The following is a 14,665-nucleotide window of genomic DNA, read 5'->3' as shown; positions in this document are numbered from 1 at the left end:
TTCTGTTAATCCACCCAAGCATCTGCCCTAAATCCCCACGTTTTCTTTCACCACTGCCTCTGTCAACACACTGCAGTCCACAGTTAACTTGTAAAGATTCAACAGTGAGTTGGGAGACTGTTTGCAGATGCTGCTGGGTCCTATAACACTTCTAATTGTTAATGTACATTGCCAATTTCCCTGGCTTATTTCTGGACGTAGATTTGGAATTAGTTCCTTCTTTTGCTTTGGTGGGGTGATAATAAGTTGTGTGATATATTACCTTTTACAGAACTTTGAAGACTTAGTTAATTTGCCTATGGTAGAATAATCGAAGGAGAAATGTTCAACAGTATTTTGTTCAGCACTTGAGCACTTTATTAATGTATCATATAAGCACTGTAAAATTTAATAAAGGAGCACTGTTTTGTAGGGATTTATATATTTTATATATGGAATTGAGGTATGTTTTCTTGAATCTTTGCACCTGCATTTAAACAGTTATGGACTTTACAACAACCCTATCTACTGAACTCAGTACACTTCAACACATATAGTATAATTTTAGGTCATGTAACATTCCTCTGTTTCTGTCCTGGTGTGCAGGGGTGTGGGCTGCATCTTTTATGAAATGATCACAGGCAGACCTCTCTTCCCTGGATCGACTGTGGAGGATGAGCTTCACCTCATATTCCGCATCCTTGGTAAGACAACATCAGTGGAATTGGGATGAGGGTCTGCTTGTGCAACATTCATGCAATTACATGCTGTAATAGCGTGTGTGTGTGTGTGTGTGTGTGTGTGTGTGTGTGTGTAAACACTGCATATATCACTGATCTTCCTTCTCTTCAACAGGTACGCCTACAGAAGAGACTTGGCCAGGTATCACCACCAGTGAAGAGTTTAAAACCTACAATTTCCCCCGATACCACGCAGAACCCCTTGTCAACCACGCACCCAGGTGAGTACATTTGGGTGTATGAACACACAACCATGACCACATGTGTCTGTGTAGATTGTGTGTGTGTAGAAGAAACCATGATATGTTAGATGTAATAAGATAAGCTGCAGGATTGATTTTCATGAGGCACTGTAGTCAAGCATTTCCGCCTCTGTTGAAATGGCAGGAACACTACACTGCTCTGTACAGCTTATGTCAGCACTCGACTTCACATCCACTCCATTCTTCCTCTCCATCACTTTCTTTTTTGCTTTCTGTCACAGAATAGACAATGATGGTCACGACTTGCTCTCAATGCTTCTACAGGTAAAAAACATTGCTGTATACAGATAACACTTTAAACATATTTATATCTAAAGCGCTGAATAAAAAGCTAACAGTCCTGTTTCTATACGCCTCTTTGTCTCTGTCTGTCTAGTTTGAGGCTAAGAAGCGGTGTATCAGCTGAGGATGCTCTCAGGCACTCGTATTTTAGAAGTCTCGGAGAGCAGGTTCAAACACTGGCTGACAGTGAGTACATACAGAACAATCTGACTTGGTGAACATACAGTACACTTGTCATACACACTGTCTCACCAACCCCCTGTTGTTGTTTTAGCTGCTTCCATCTTCTCCGTAAAAGGCATTCAGCTCCAGAGAGATCCAGGAAAAAGATCCTCAGTTTACCCGGAGTCAAGTAAGTCCTCCAAGATAGAAAAATAGAAGTGGGAGGGGGGTGCAGGGAATGAGGAATTCCCAGTGGGAATATGATAGAGAATAGGTCCTGCTCCCTGTCCTCTTCCTCCTCTTGTTTTTTCTCTCTGTCGTTGCTTTATGTCGTCTCTCATGCCACTGTGTGGTCATACGTATCACACAGATTCCCAGACTATCACCAGGTTCATGCGTCTACTACATACAGATCCCCAACTCCAGATATTCACAACAACTACTGCAATACACTTGGAAGCATTAATGAACCTAGGGTGATATAAGTTTCTGGCCATTATCGTATTAAAGTCCAATCCTTTGACTTTAATGTTTTTGACAATTTTTTATGAAATGTCTGGACAACTATCAGATGAACTGCCATGAAGTTTGGGACAGACATTCATGTCCCATCAGGATGAACTGTAATAACTTCGGAGATCCCTTAACCTTTCATCTAGTGCCATCTTCAGGTCAAAATTTCAGTTAGTCCAGTACTTTGGTTTGTGATCAGTACCTGCAACACTGATGACCTTCTAAGATGATAAACATTACACCTGGTAAACATCAGTATATTAGCATTGCCATTGTGAGCAATGTGTTGTCGTGCTAGCATTAGCATTTAGCCTAAAGCACCATTGTGACTAAGTACAGCCTCACAGACCAGCTAGCATGGCTGCAGAGTCTTATTGTTTCAATAGTATATTCTTGATTGTCATTGATATATATACACAGAAAGAGGCAGCGAGTGAACAAATCCTCCACAAGGACACAGATTCATCCTGCCTGCCCATTAGGGCAGTTCACATCTGCACCAAGAAGAACTAATACAGATAGACACAGCAGTGAACAACAAGCTATATAGGTAAAGGTTTTACCAGAGGACAACATTGCTTTAAGCACGGTCAGATTTGAAAGTAGACGCTGTAATTATCAGTGTTTGATAATGAAGGATGCTAATTGACTTAAAAGACTTCACGCTATAGACAGAAACCCCATTATAGATAAACAAACTAAGCAGTACAGCCAACCACTGAATTATCCAATTACATTACTAAAGGTACTGAAGTGGAACTGAGGAGTTTTACCTTTGAAACACTATTCATTAACTGTGCATGCCTGATGTGCCTTTTGACATTTGCTTAGATTTACTTCAGTGTTTCTGTCTTTATCACAGTCTCAGTCTGTGCGCGTGTCTCTTTCTTTCTGCTTCCGCTGCCTCTCTGTCATGTTCTGATAAACTGTCCCTTCTCTTTCTTGGTGCCCATGCTCTCCCCTTTCGCAATGTTCATCTTTTCCTTAATCCTCTCTATCTCCCTTGTGTACCCTACTCCAACTCCTCCGTAACACCTGAATATTCCCAACCTCTCCACCCTCCCCTCTAACCCTAAAAAGCGATGGCCCATAAGCTAGGCTCCGCACCCTCGCAGTACTTCCAGAGAGAAGCAGCCAATCCCAGGGCTCAGAGTCACAATCTCTCCTCCACTTCCACTGGCTGAGTGGCCCCTACCGTTCTGGTAAATACGGTCTCTTTCATTCTGTCTGTCCTATGTTCAGTTCCCTTTCTCCTTGTTTTCTCTTTGGTTGTTACCTGGCCTCTTTTCTTCTAACCGTCTGTACTTTATCTTTGTTGCTAATTGGACTAAATGCTCTTGCATCTCTCTTCCCTCCTTGCATTCCCTGAACCAGAACAACATATTATTTCACATCCTTTCTATTGTTTTTTTTTTTTAGTTAATTCCTCTCCCTCTCCCCATTCTTGCTACAGTCTTCCCTCACATTTCAAGGCCTGCACCCACAGGCATCATCTCAGCTTTCACTTACCTAATCCTCTTTTCTCCAAGTGAGCCACTCCCAGTATTTATCTCAGGGTTGAAAGGGGCAACAATATATTCATAATGGAAAAGAATGTGATCCGAGAATGGGGAATCATTTGATTCTTTTCGTTTGCAGTCCTGTTCAGGTTTCTGCAGCGAGAGATGTAGGCTTTATGTTGAGTCTGTAAGTGAGGGTTTGGTGCTGTGTGCGATTGCTTGGTTGTGTGTTATAAAAGCACTTTCTATTAGCATGGATAAGGCTTTTTGTTTTACTGCAGTGTGTTACAGTTACTGGTAAGTATGATTTGGCTTCAGCTTCAACTAGATTACACTCACACTGTAATAGATTATAGAATTATATTATCCAAACGTTTTCCTGGTAGTGATAATGCTGCAGATACACTATATGGTCAAAAGAAGCAGGCTATACACTTTAATGTACTTTTGGTCCAGGGCCTTTAGACAGTAATGTGCTTTAAACTTTGTGGCAACAGTTTGGGGAAGGAATCTTTTTCTTTTACATGACAGGGAGGGGGTGGGGGCAGTATTTGACTATTTCCTTAAGCCACCAGGACATCCCAATTGTTTGGATTCCCAGAAGAATATGCTGAGGTCATGATCTCAGTGCCCTGAAAGTTAACTATGTCCTTGTCGCCAGGTTCCAAAATTCGGTGCAAAGAAATTGTCATGGCAGCTTTTCAATGCCCATTTCTAATTAATTACCAATTAGTCGATCAACGGAAAACTGTGTTTATTAAATGTTTGATGATCACAGCATCTCAAATGTGAAAATTTGCTGCTTTCAATTGTCTTACATTATATTAAAGTAAATATTACAATATGTAAATATAATATGGGTCACAGTATTCTGATGAAATGATGAACAGATATGCTGGTTTATTAATCGATACTGAAAATAATTGTTAGTTCCGGCCTCATGGAAACCCAATGCTTTTGGCCCTATAGTGTATATTTTGTGTTGCTGGCATGGAGTGAAATTTGCAGGTGTGTGGTGGTGTGTGTGTTTGGGTGTCCAAATCAAATCCAAACCTTTGTTTCACATCTGTCTGTCTCACTCTCGGTTTCTCTCTCTCTCTGTCTCTCTCTCAGTCCAGGGGAAGAGCAGGAGGCAGAGTGTGTTGTTTTAGTGCTGGCGGGGGCGCTGAGGTGAGGAGGACAGTGACACGTGGAGCTGTCCTGTCAGACATACATTCACTGACCCTGCCACACACACACTGAAGGAGCAACACACACCCTGCCACATACACACACACACACACACACACACACACACACACACAAAAAAAAAAAGAAGAAAACATATATACACACACACACACACACACACAACAAAATGAAAACAAAACCACACACAACTAAGGCTGAAGAATTCATACTTGACTATAATAAAAATAAAGACTCAGTTCAACCCTAAAGACAGAAAAATTCAAAGTGAGATACATGCGTGATGCTGGAAGAAAAGTGGGAGAGTACAAGATTCTCCTTGCTGCTGCTACCGCCGCTGTCCAGAAGAGGTCAGCGTTTAGGATGTGTGCTGACTTTGGGTTTTTGAACAGAACTTGCTGCATCAGTGAGCTGTGAGGAAGAAGAAGGAATGAACGTGGACACAATTCAAAGACAAGGAAAGAGAGAGGAACCCTGTCGCTCTCTTTCATGATTATTTTTCGTTTATGTCTCGGACTGTTGTTGTACATAAAGAGACTGAGCTGTAGAACTCCGCTTTTTCATAACACGCCTCAGCCTGAATCCAAACTCTGAATATTGCACCTCAGCCCTAGACCCTCGCCTAACCTCTTGGCCCTTTATTACATGATCTTTAAAAATAACACACACACACACACACACACACATATATACATTTCTCTCTCTCTCTCTTATCCTCTATCTTTCTATATCACCCTTAAATACATAAACATAAACACACACACTTGAAAGTTCATTTGAAAGTTAAGAGTGTGTAGATCATTGGAGTTTACAGAGATAAACTTTAGCACCTTATTGTCCAGTCGAGGTCAGGGTGGTCGTCATTATGTTACCTCATCAGTCTCTCAAGCAGAGTAGGATGTAAAGTACACGCTAGATTACTAAAATGAAGAAGAATCAAAATAATGAACCAAAAAAAAAAAGAAACTACAACTCACTAACCATAGGGAAATGGACAGATGTATCGGATACCACCACACTACAATTTAATAAGCACTCTGCGACTCACAAACCAGTAGTAGACAATAATTGCATTTGTCATACACTTGCTGTAAAGAACACTACGCTGACGCTTCTGTTTCAGTACACGAGGGACAACACTGAAGGACAGAGAGGTAAAGGAAGTGTACAAATCCTCACCTGCTTATTCTTAGACACCCCCTTCCTCTTTTGCCTTGACTCAGACATTGTCTTGATTCGTTGTGTGTTGTACAGGTGTTGATGTTGATGTTCTCTCTGCACCTGATTTTACCTCTTTAGATCATGACTAAGACCATTCAATAAGCCCACCTTCTCCTGCGTGACTCCACAAGCTTTTATTATTACTCTTTTTTTCTTTCTTTTTTTTTTATCTGTATATATGATCATACTTTTTACTTGTCAGAAGCAATGATAATTCCAGGACGCTGTTCTCAGTCTTTACTGTGTTCCCACTGGAACAGTTGGCGACTGCCTGGGGACGTGTTGCACATTCCTTGAGCTCAGGACTTATTGCTAGTGTCGTTTTGTGGATGCTGTGAGGTACAGCTGGTCTTGTATGTCCCCCAACCTCAGTAGAGCAGAGTGCGTTGAACATGGCCTGAAAACCCTTTGCAAAGCTGTTTCAAAACTGTATGTGAAGAAGAATCATTTCTCAGCATCAACCTGTCAGTCCTCTGTGTTATTCATTCTCTGTGAGTTTGACTGTAATGTTGTTGTTCGGAGACTACCTTACCCACGTCTTTACTCGTCATCTCTTAAAGCATGTTTGTGTACTAAACGCGCAGATGTTTTCAATTGGTATGTGAAATAGCTGCTGCTGGAAAAGTTATACCTCCAGTTGGTTTAAATTTAGCATGGGACATGATCTTATTACATGATTTTTTTTTCCACAACAAACACCACATTAACCTGTAACTGGCTCCTCAGTGAGTGTGAAGAGTGTACCTTAAATATAGATGACGACAATTACAACACAGTATTCAGCAACAATGTGATGTGCTGCCAGAATTGGGACCAGATAGCTTGTACGACAAGTCTGACTCAACCTCAAGGTATACAGTACAGTAAAAACTGTCATGTAGCCCGTCTAACTGGGCACCAAAGCCTCTTGAGTATTTAGCAGGACTTGAAGCACTCAGACACACTGTTGTTTCATGCTGTTATTGTTACAGGCTGCCAGAAACAACAGGACCAAAATCAATCCTCCAAGCACCAGGTGTTCAAGCACACAACTGTTTCACACACCAATCAGTTGATATGTCAACATGTACTGTACCTATGAGATGGCTTAGAGGGTGTAGATTTAGAGTCTCCTGCTCCCCAGGCACCAACCTCGGGTCGCTTCTGTGGCTTTTTCTCGAAATGGATTCAGAAAAGTGTGAAGTGATCCCACGTCTCTGCCTGTCAGAAGGACTACTTAATTACCCAGAGTGTGACAGTATGTAGCATGTACATAGATTATCCCTCAATCTGTATATACAAAAGTGTACAGGTTTGATACAGCTATTCACATTCTGGCTTTTTTTCTCTTTTCTTTAATGAAAGTCATAGCAATATTTCTGTAATCAATAAAAAGCCAAGGTAATAGGATGAGTATGATTGCATTTGTGTTTATTTAGAGAGGGGGATATGACTGTGAATGATCAAACTGTGAGACTTGACTAAAGTGATGACAGGTTTATTATTTTTTGCTGTTTAACATGCTGGATCCAAAAGGCTGGAGTGAAGTATCACATTGCAAAGGAGTATAACACACTGATAACTTTGATTTTTAACAATGAAAGCCATAAAGGTCATATAAAGGTGACAGAGATCTGATTGTGTGTGTGAAGGGTGTGTACCATGTTTGAGCACAGACCTTAAGAAGCAAAGGGGATGTGTACACCTAATAAAAAATAAAAATCATGTAAGTACTTTTTTTCTTGTCACAAATCCTTTGAAACTCTGTTGCTATGAGGTGTGCTACAGATGCTGTATATGCCTGTTCGATGTTACAGGGCTTCAGCAGTTTGTTGCAAATGCTAATTTGAATTTCTTGACTATTTTGGAATAAATATGTATCTCCACAGAACAAATGTTTACTTTTGCAAAAAGAACGTTTTAAAACCTGTCTAATTTGATATTTAACTCAAGCTGGAATTCAGAAAATTCATCTTCAATTACAGATTTCATTTACACTTTTGAGTATGTTTTATAGGCTATGTGTTCACTTAAATGTATACTATAATGTATGTAAGCCAAATAATTCAGGTACTGACTATAAGAGAAGGAAGCTTGCTTGCACTATAGAGACGTTTTAAAGGTATCCATATACAGAATAAAAGTGTCCAAGCATTATCATTCATTTTCATTTTCATTTAATCTCTAAAATTTTGAATCGACAGTCCTCAAATCTAAAAGAATAATTCATCATATCCATGAAAGAGGTCAAAACTAAGGAGTTGTCTTTATTGTCAAAATACATGCAAAGTTGTGACAACTTCAGACACAGTGTGAACATGTGGAGTGCTGGAGGCTAAATATAGGAAGCCCAATCACAAGCCCTTTAAATGTCTGTGTCAATTACAGTTGCTCAGTCAATCATGAGAAGCTTTGATCAGGGACCAAAAGTAGTTGTTGATATGGAGGAAAAAGCAAGATGGGTAGGCCTAATGCTCGTGCAGTGACCACGTCCTCAGGGGTAATGTTTATGTAGGTCAGTGTTTCCTTTATCGGCTAATTAAGTTACTAAAAAATAAGTTACTGTTTTTTCTTTGCAGTTTTGGAGCACATACCCCTGTAAGTGGGCAACAATACACTGTTACAATAACTAACGCTGGCTAACGACAGTGTTTTGCCGAGTGCAACTATGTCCACTCACATGTAGCTATGTTTTCTCCTTATTAGCTGATTTGCCAGTGACTCCTCACTAATGCCAAATTAAATTACAACCCTGGACAATGTAGACACACCTCGTTTTATTAGGGTTTGGTGTCTCTTATATTTTATCGGAATATCTGGAGTGAATGTCGAAATATCCAACCTAACATACCGCAGTGTGTCTCCTTAATTGTTGATTTGTTTACATTGTTTACATGTTTGTGATGTGCTCCATTATATTGTTGATTATGGTAACTTTAACTTGGGTAATGGCATACTAAGTGAACTGACTAAGTTAGTATTTATCACAGTGGGGCACTTTGCTACCAGGGCCAGTTCTAGGCAGGTATATATGGGAACTGGGTCATTAACTATGTATCCAACCCCCAACCTGGAGAAGTGGATTACACTTTGTCAGGCCTCTACCCTATGACAACTTGGGTGTCCCACCTGAAGACTAAGCCTCTGCTGGAATAGCTCCTAGGGTCACTGAGGCACACAAACCCCCTGACCATGATAAGCTGGCAATCCCTCAGGGGGGAAACTGAAAAATAAAGATGGAAAAATAACATAAAAGATTCCTCATCCAGATTTTAACAATTAACACCACAACATAGTTTCTAAATTAGATCAGCCTAATTCTCGAAATTTGGACTTAACACCATAGCCAATATTTACAAAATTGAAAGTTAGCCTTATTAAAAAATTACCAAGAGTAATATATAACACCTCTGTGCAGCGTCTTATCTTTTTATATGCAGTCTATTGCGACTGTATCAGCGTTTTTCTGCCAACGTTAGCTGACGTCATGTCGTCATTGGTCAAGACGTGTCTCCTCATTGGCCACGATCTTTTGGGAGGAGCGCAGAGAAGCGGAGAAAGGAAGTTGGAAAACATATTTAAACCAAGTTTGAAGACGTGCTCCGGTTTGTCAGTACTGTGAGAAAACGTCTTCATAGAAGAAGCCTGGATGCTAAAACAACCTCTGGAGCAGATTTTTTGTAGCTGCTTTTTTGTCGAACGCGAGTGAGACTGGAGTGAATACACCTGCGGCGCAAAGGTAAGGCAATAAGCGGCTAGCGTTAGCATGGTCATTTTACCTTCGTTTATGGTGTTTTAATTTTATGGTGTTTTATCATGTCGTTATCGCTGGTTTGTGGCCATTTGTGGTCATTTTATATCATTCTGCGTCTCTACCCGGCTGTTTTACACCTGGGTGTTAGCATTAGCATTAGTGGTGAGCATTAGCATTAGAGTCGAGCGTTAGCATTAGCCTTATCTGCCTTTGGGGCTTTTTCCTTTTTGGCGTCGTTTTTATTTGTGTGGGTTAAAGTGTGTTTGTGTTTCTGTGACTAAAGCGTCCCTGACATGAGTTGTGGAGGGTGGTAACTGTTTAGTTTGTTTGTTTACAACTCTGCTTGCAGCTCTTTACAATAACCTTGCAGACATTTTACTGCTTCTTTGTGATTTTGTGCTCAATTTTGGTCATTTTAAGTCGGTTTCTGGCGAATTATCATGTCGATGGGATCATGTTGTGTCTATCTGTGGTGGTATTGCGTCTCTAGCTGGCAACATCTACTTATGCTCAGCTTCTTTGTGGTCATTTTACATCGTATTGTGCAGTTGTAGTTTTGTGTCTGTCCCAGGTCGTTTAACCTTTCTTTTGTGTTTCAGTGTGGCAGTTAAGCATCTCATTGTGATCATTTCGCGACTCAGTTTTGTGCCTCTGTCGTTTTGTCTTTGTAGTGTTGTGGTGGTAATCTGTCCATAGACATCCATTGATCCCCTGTTGTGTACATTATGGATTAGAAATTTGTTCGTGGAGACTTGAGACTTTATTGAGCTCAGTTTTTGTTAAATACAAGCTTGAAAACTAGATTTTAACTCCGTGCTATTAAGTTTTAAGCCTCAAGAGTAGGTCACAATGTATGAGATTACTGTTAGAAGTTATTATAAAAACATTTTAAAAATTGCCTTTTAGGGCTGATTATTTTTTCGATTATTCGATGAATCGGATTAAAAAAAAACACATTTTTAATTTCCGCCTCTTTATTCAGAAATAGAAGATTTGGACTGACAGAACAAATAAGTGCACAAACAACAGGCTGCTGCTTGAATATTCTGTTAAAATAATATTAAATCAAAAATCTAAATGTTAGTCAAACAGCTTCAGTAAAACACTAAATGTACACAAAAATACATACAAATGTATGCTATACACCTGCAAAATATGTAGGCTACTTCTTTTTATAAAGTGCAAAAAAGACACATTTTTGTTGTTTAAGGGACCTGAGCTGTTGGAACAATAAATAAATGATAAATAAAGAAATGCAAATCAGAAAACCCAGTAACAGGATTTGTTTCAACATTAACATTTGACGATCATGTTAAGGATGCTCTCAGTCAAGACAGCTGCTTGCTGTGGCGTACAAGATGTCTTTCTCATCATGAAGCCTGTCATTGTTTGCTGTTTTCTAATGAAATGAGAAAGATAGTATAGTATGAGTATGTATTATAGCACAATTTACAACAACTCAACAATTACCTTGTTTTATTTGCAGTATTAGGTTAAGGCAAGTAAGTAGCCCAAAGAGCAAAACACAAAACACATACGCACACACACACATACACACATATATATAAAGTACAAGTACCATAAAAAATACTTCATTACACAAATTTGAGTAGATGTAATAAGTTACTTTAACCCATGTCTAAATGCAATTCATCCTGCCTCACTCCTCACTCCAATATAGACTAGTGTCTTCACTCAGACTTTATGACTGAAAATTAAAACTTGAGTCTTAATCTTTAAATTATTACCACCATTATGCGCAAGTTAAATTGATCTATAAAGCACATTTAAACCCTGTTTAAGCTGATTAAACTGAAATAAAACATATCACACACACACGTGCCCTATCACTGTCATTAATCAGCTAACAAGCAAACGCTAGCATCAGGCGAGCTACCAGAGAGACTAACGTTACGTTTCCTCACTTTAAAACGGAACAAACGCTCTGTTCAACTCGCTCTGCAGGTGGAGTCTTTTTTTTTCTTTTTTTCTTTTTGTTTTTAACTTTATTTCAGTCAGCCAGCATTGACAAAGCTCAGCAGGTGAAGTAAACGGCTCCGCGACATGGTGAGTGATGCATAAATCGCGCGACACAACGAATCGATAATGAAATTCATTGCCAATGCTTTTAATAATCGATTTTTATCGATTTTATCGATTCTTTGTTGCAGCCCTATTGCCCTTCTCTCTGTGATCAAGTGATTCTAGTGACATAATTAATTTGTTCTCCTCAAAGCTCAAAGTGTCAAGATTCTAGTGTTTAGTTTTCAGTGTTGTCTTTTTCTACACCGTTTTAGGTTTTGAAGGTGAACTTTTCTTTGTAAATGAGGTTATTTGTTTTTCAAATGTTGTACTTGTGTTTTCCAGGTTTACTCGTTCAGCTGCTGCAACCTGGACAGAAACAGCAGCTTTCACCTTACAGACCAAACAGGTATTTGTCCAAGATTTACCCACCCAGTGTTGATGAGAGTGTTGTTGTTTAAATCTTTGGTATTTAATGAGTTTAGTATTGAATATGATAATAACTGATTAATCATGTCTATGAAATTGTCAGAAAATAGTACTAGTTATATAAAACTCAAAATAGTTGTCAGTTAATTTTTTGCCTGTGGACTGAAGTATAATATAAAGATTTAAGATAATCATTGTAGTTATTTTTTCCCAAATATTTATTGTTATTGATTGCTAAAGATATGATGCTTTTTCTTGTCATATGTGACAGGAAACAGCCCATTTTCTGAGAAACTCCTCTAATGTTTGGATAATGTTCTGGTTCAGCTATAATGTTGAATATTTATCCGTTTTGGGGTTAAACTGTTGATGAGGAATAGGTAATAGTGTACTGATCATTTTCCTTTGTGTATTTCTCTTTTTATTTCCTCCAGGTGTCACCACTTCATTCACAATCACAGAGACGTCATCCACGATCACAGAGTCTTCGTACAATAAAGTAGTTCTTTGAGACCAGGACAGAGGCCTCCAGGTAATTCACAAACAGCCTCACATCAGCTGTTCAACACAGAGAACTGACATTAAATTACAAATGTTCAGTAATTGATCTGAAGTCTGAATAGTTTGTGTCTCAAAAAGACAAATCATTACTTAAGTTTATTTACATAGTTCATGAATATATTGTTCAAAGAAAATGAAGAATTTAGACCCCCCCTTTCTCTCTCCCTCTGAACACTCCTCACACCACAGGAAAATCTGGCAACATCATCTTTAGAACTAACTGATAATTGGACCTTTGCTTACTGTGATCTCCACTTTCTCCCTCTCTCTCTTCATCTTTCTCATTAGTAAACATCTTAACATAAAAATGTGATGAACTTATTCAGTTCAGTGTCACACTGGAAATGGTCATTTTGCTTCATTGTGTCTTCTATCAACCAAATTTAGTTCAAAATTTGATCTGACTTTGGAGAAAAAACATTTCCATCCACTGCTGTTCTGTGAATATCAGGAGCTGGTGAAGTCAGTTCTCCAGTCAGAGCAGCTTCTTCTGTCTTTGTGTATAAAGCAAATTTAACTCTTGGACTAGTTCTGATTAGTCCAGAACCAGTTAGTCCACACTCTGGCTTCTTTGTAGATTTAGTGTCTTTTACTTCTCTGTCTTTTGACAGTTTGAAGTTCAACACCCAGAAACTCTGTGCTTTTATTTTGATATGTGAAGTCACATCTTTATATTAATGTTTGTTGTGTTTTTCTCCACAGAATTCAAACTTGAACCATTAAATCACAGAGAAGAGACAGACGTGAAGACATTTCCAGAAGGTCAGTGTTAGTTTATTCTTTTCAGTGACTCTGTCATTATCTCAGCTGCAGTTTGACACTTGTCTGGAACAAATAGCAACAAATTAAAGCTGCTGTAACTGATCAGCTGTAATTAGTATTAATTAGTATTTTTCAACAATGTAGCTGCAAAAAGTAAGTATGGAAAACTATATATTTAACAGAAAATATAAAACCTTAGCTCAGAATAACTTTTAAATACATTGGTAAATTGAAAACCTTTAAATATGAAGTATAAAACCAACCTTCAAAACATTTGTCTAAAAAATAAATTTAAAACCTTAATAGTTCTAAAAAAGTAAGTATGAAATCATTTTAAAATACATTTGACCACAAGAAAACACTTGTTAGAGTTAGGGTCAACGTAGTTATGAGCACATTTTCCAAAGATGAACATTTCTACTAAGCATCTTTGTGATCATTTAACTGCTTGTGGTACAATTGTTAATTAAATAATTGTATCATAACCAGTTGAATGTTCTCACAGGTGTTTAGTCCCATGTCTAGTGCCCATGACTACATTATAGATGGTAGAAAAAAACAAAGTGTTTTTCTTTTCATCCACTGCAGGTCTTCAGCTGCTGTCGTCTTCTCCTCCTGCAGAGACAAGAACATGTGTTAATCACAGAAACTGATCAGTAATTCAAAATATTTTCATGACATACTATTCTGACATTTTTTGAAATGTTTTTTTTGTCAGTTTTTGATGTCTTACTGTACTATGACATGTGGCTTAAGACAAAAGAACTTAAAGTAGCCATCTTACTTTTGTTTTCCACAGATACACATTCACACACTACGCTGCGTGATTGTGGGTTAGGTCAGATTTTAATTTTGAAATTTTGCTATTTCGAACAGTGCACTATCAGCACTCAAATACAATCTATTACTGTGAACATACTCCTTTTCATACTGTTCATATTGTTTAATATTTATATATTATTGTATATATAATGCCCTTTTCTATTTTTGCTGTTGCAACCCTGAATTTTCACACTGTGGGACTGATAAAGGATTTTCTTTACTCAAATAAATACTTCTGAACACAGAATATTTTGCCAGTCTGTTTGATATCGTATGAAAGTGAATATTTTTAGCCTTAATTGTACACGTTAATTGCAGCAAGTAGACAATATTTGGCATTTCTACATTACAAACTTTCACTTTTAATATGAGAAACTCAACTCAAAAGTTAAGGTATGACGTTTTTTAACCATTTTTGAAGCCTTACTATACTATGACATTGCTTTGACTGTTTTTGAGCCCTTACTATACATGGACATTTAATTTTTT

At 38.3% G+C, this 14,665-nt stretch overlaps 1 protein-coding gene and 1 long non-coding RNA gene across 2 annotated transcripts in view; both read left to right on the top strand.

The window, feature by feature from the left end:
• The window catches only part of LOC108877908 (cyclin-dependent kinase 17-like), a 38,025-nt gene extending 30,466 nt beyond the window's left edge, over positions 1 to 7,559 (top strand). Inside the window, 7 exon segments of the mRNA XM_018668137.2 lie at positions 586 to 683; positions 835 to 940; positions 1,204 to 1,246; positions 1,359 to 1,376; positions 1,378 to 1,450; positions 1,539 to 1,616; positions 4,552 to 7,559. Coding sequence (XP_018523653.1) covers positions 586 to 683; positions 835 to 940; positions 1,204 to 1,246; positions 1,359 to 1,376; positions 1,378 to 1,450; positions 1,539 to 1,616; positions 4,552 to 4,589 — 454 coding nt within the window. The 3' untranslated portion in view covers positions 4,590 to 7,559.
• Positions 7,560 to 9,234: 1,675 nt separating this feature from the next.
• Positions 9,235 to 14,406, top strand: LOC108877871 (uncharacterized). Its single transcript, XR_001960159.2, has 5 exons — positions 9,235 to 9,565; positions 11,948 to 12,011; positions 12,466 to 12,563; positions 13,295 to 13,354; positions 13,943 to 14,406. It is a non-coding gene; the product is annotated as an uncharacterized LOC108877871 (long non-coding RNA).
• Positions 14,407 to 14,665: the final 259 nt, after the last annotated feature.

The sequence above is a fragment of the Lates calcarifer genome, linkage group LG6 (genome assembly GCF_001640805.2).
Source record: "Lates calcarifer isolate ASB-BC8 linkage group LG6, TLL_Latcal_v3, whole genome shotgun sequence".
NCBI lineage: Eukaryota > Metazoa > Chordata > Actinopteri > Centropomidae > Lates > Lates calcarifer.
Note: the sequence above shows the minus strand (reverse complement) of the source record. Positions and strands in the feature narration are given on the sequence as shown.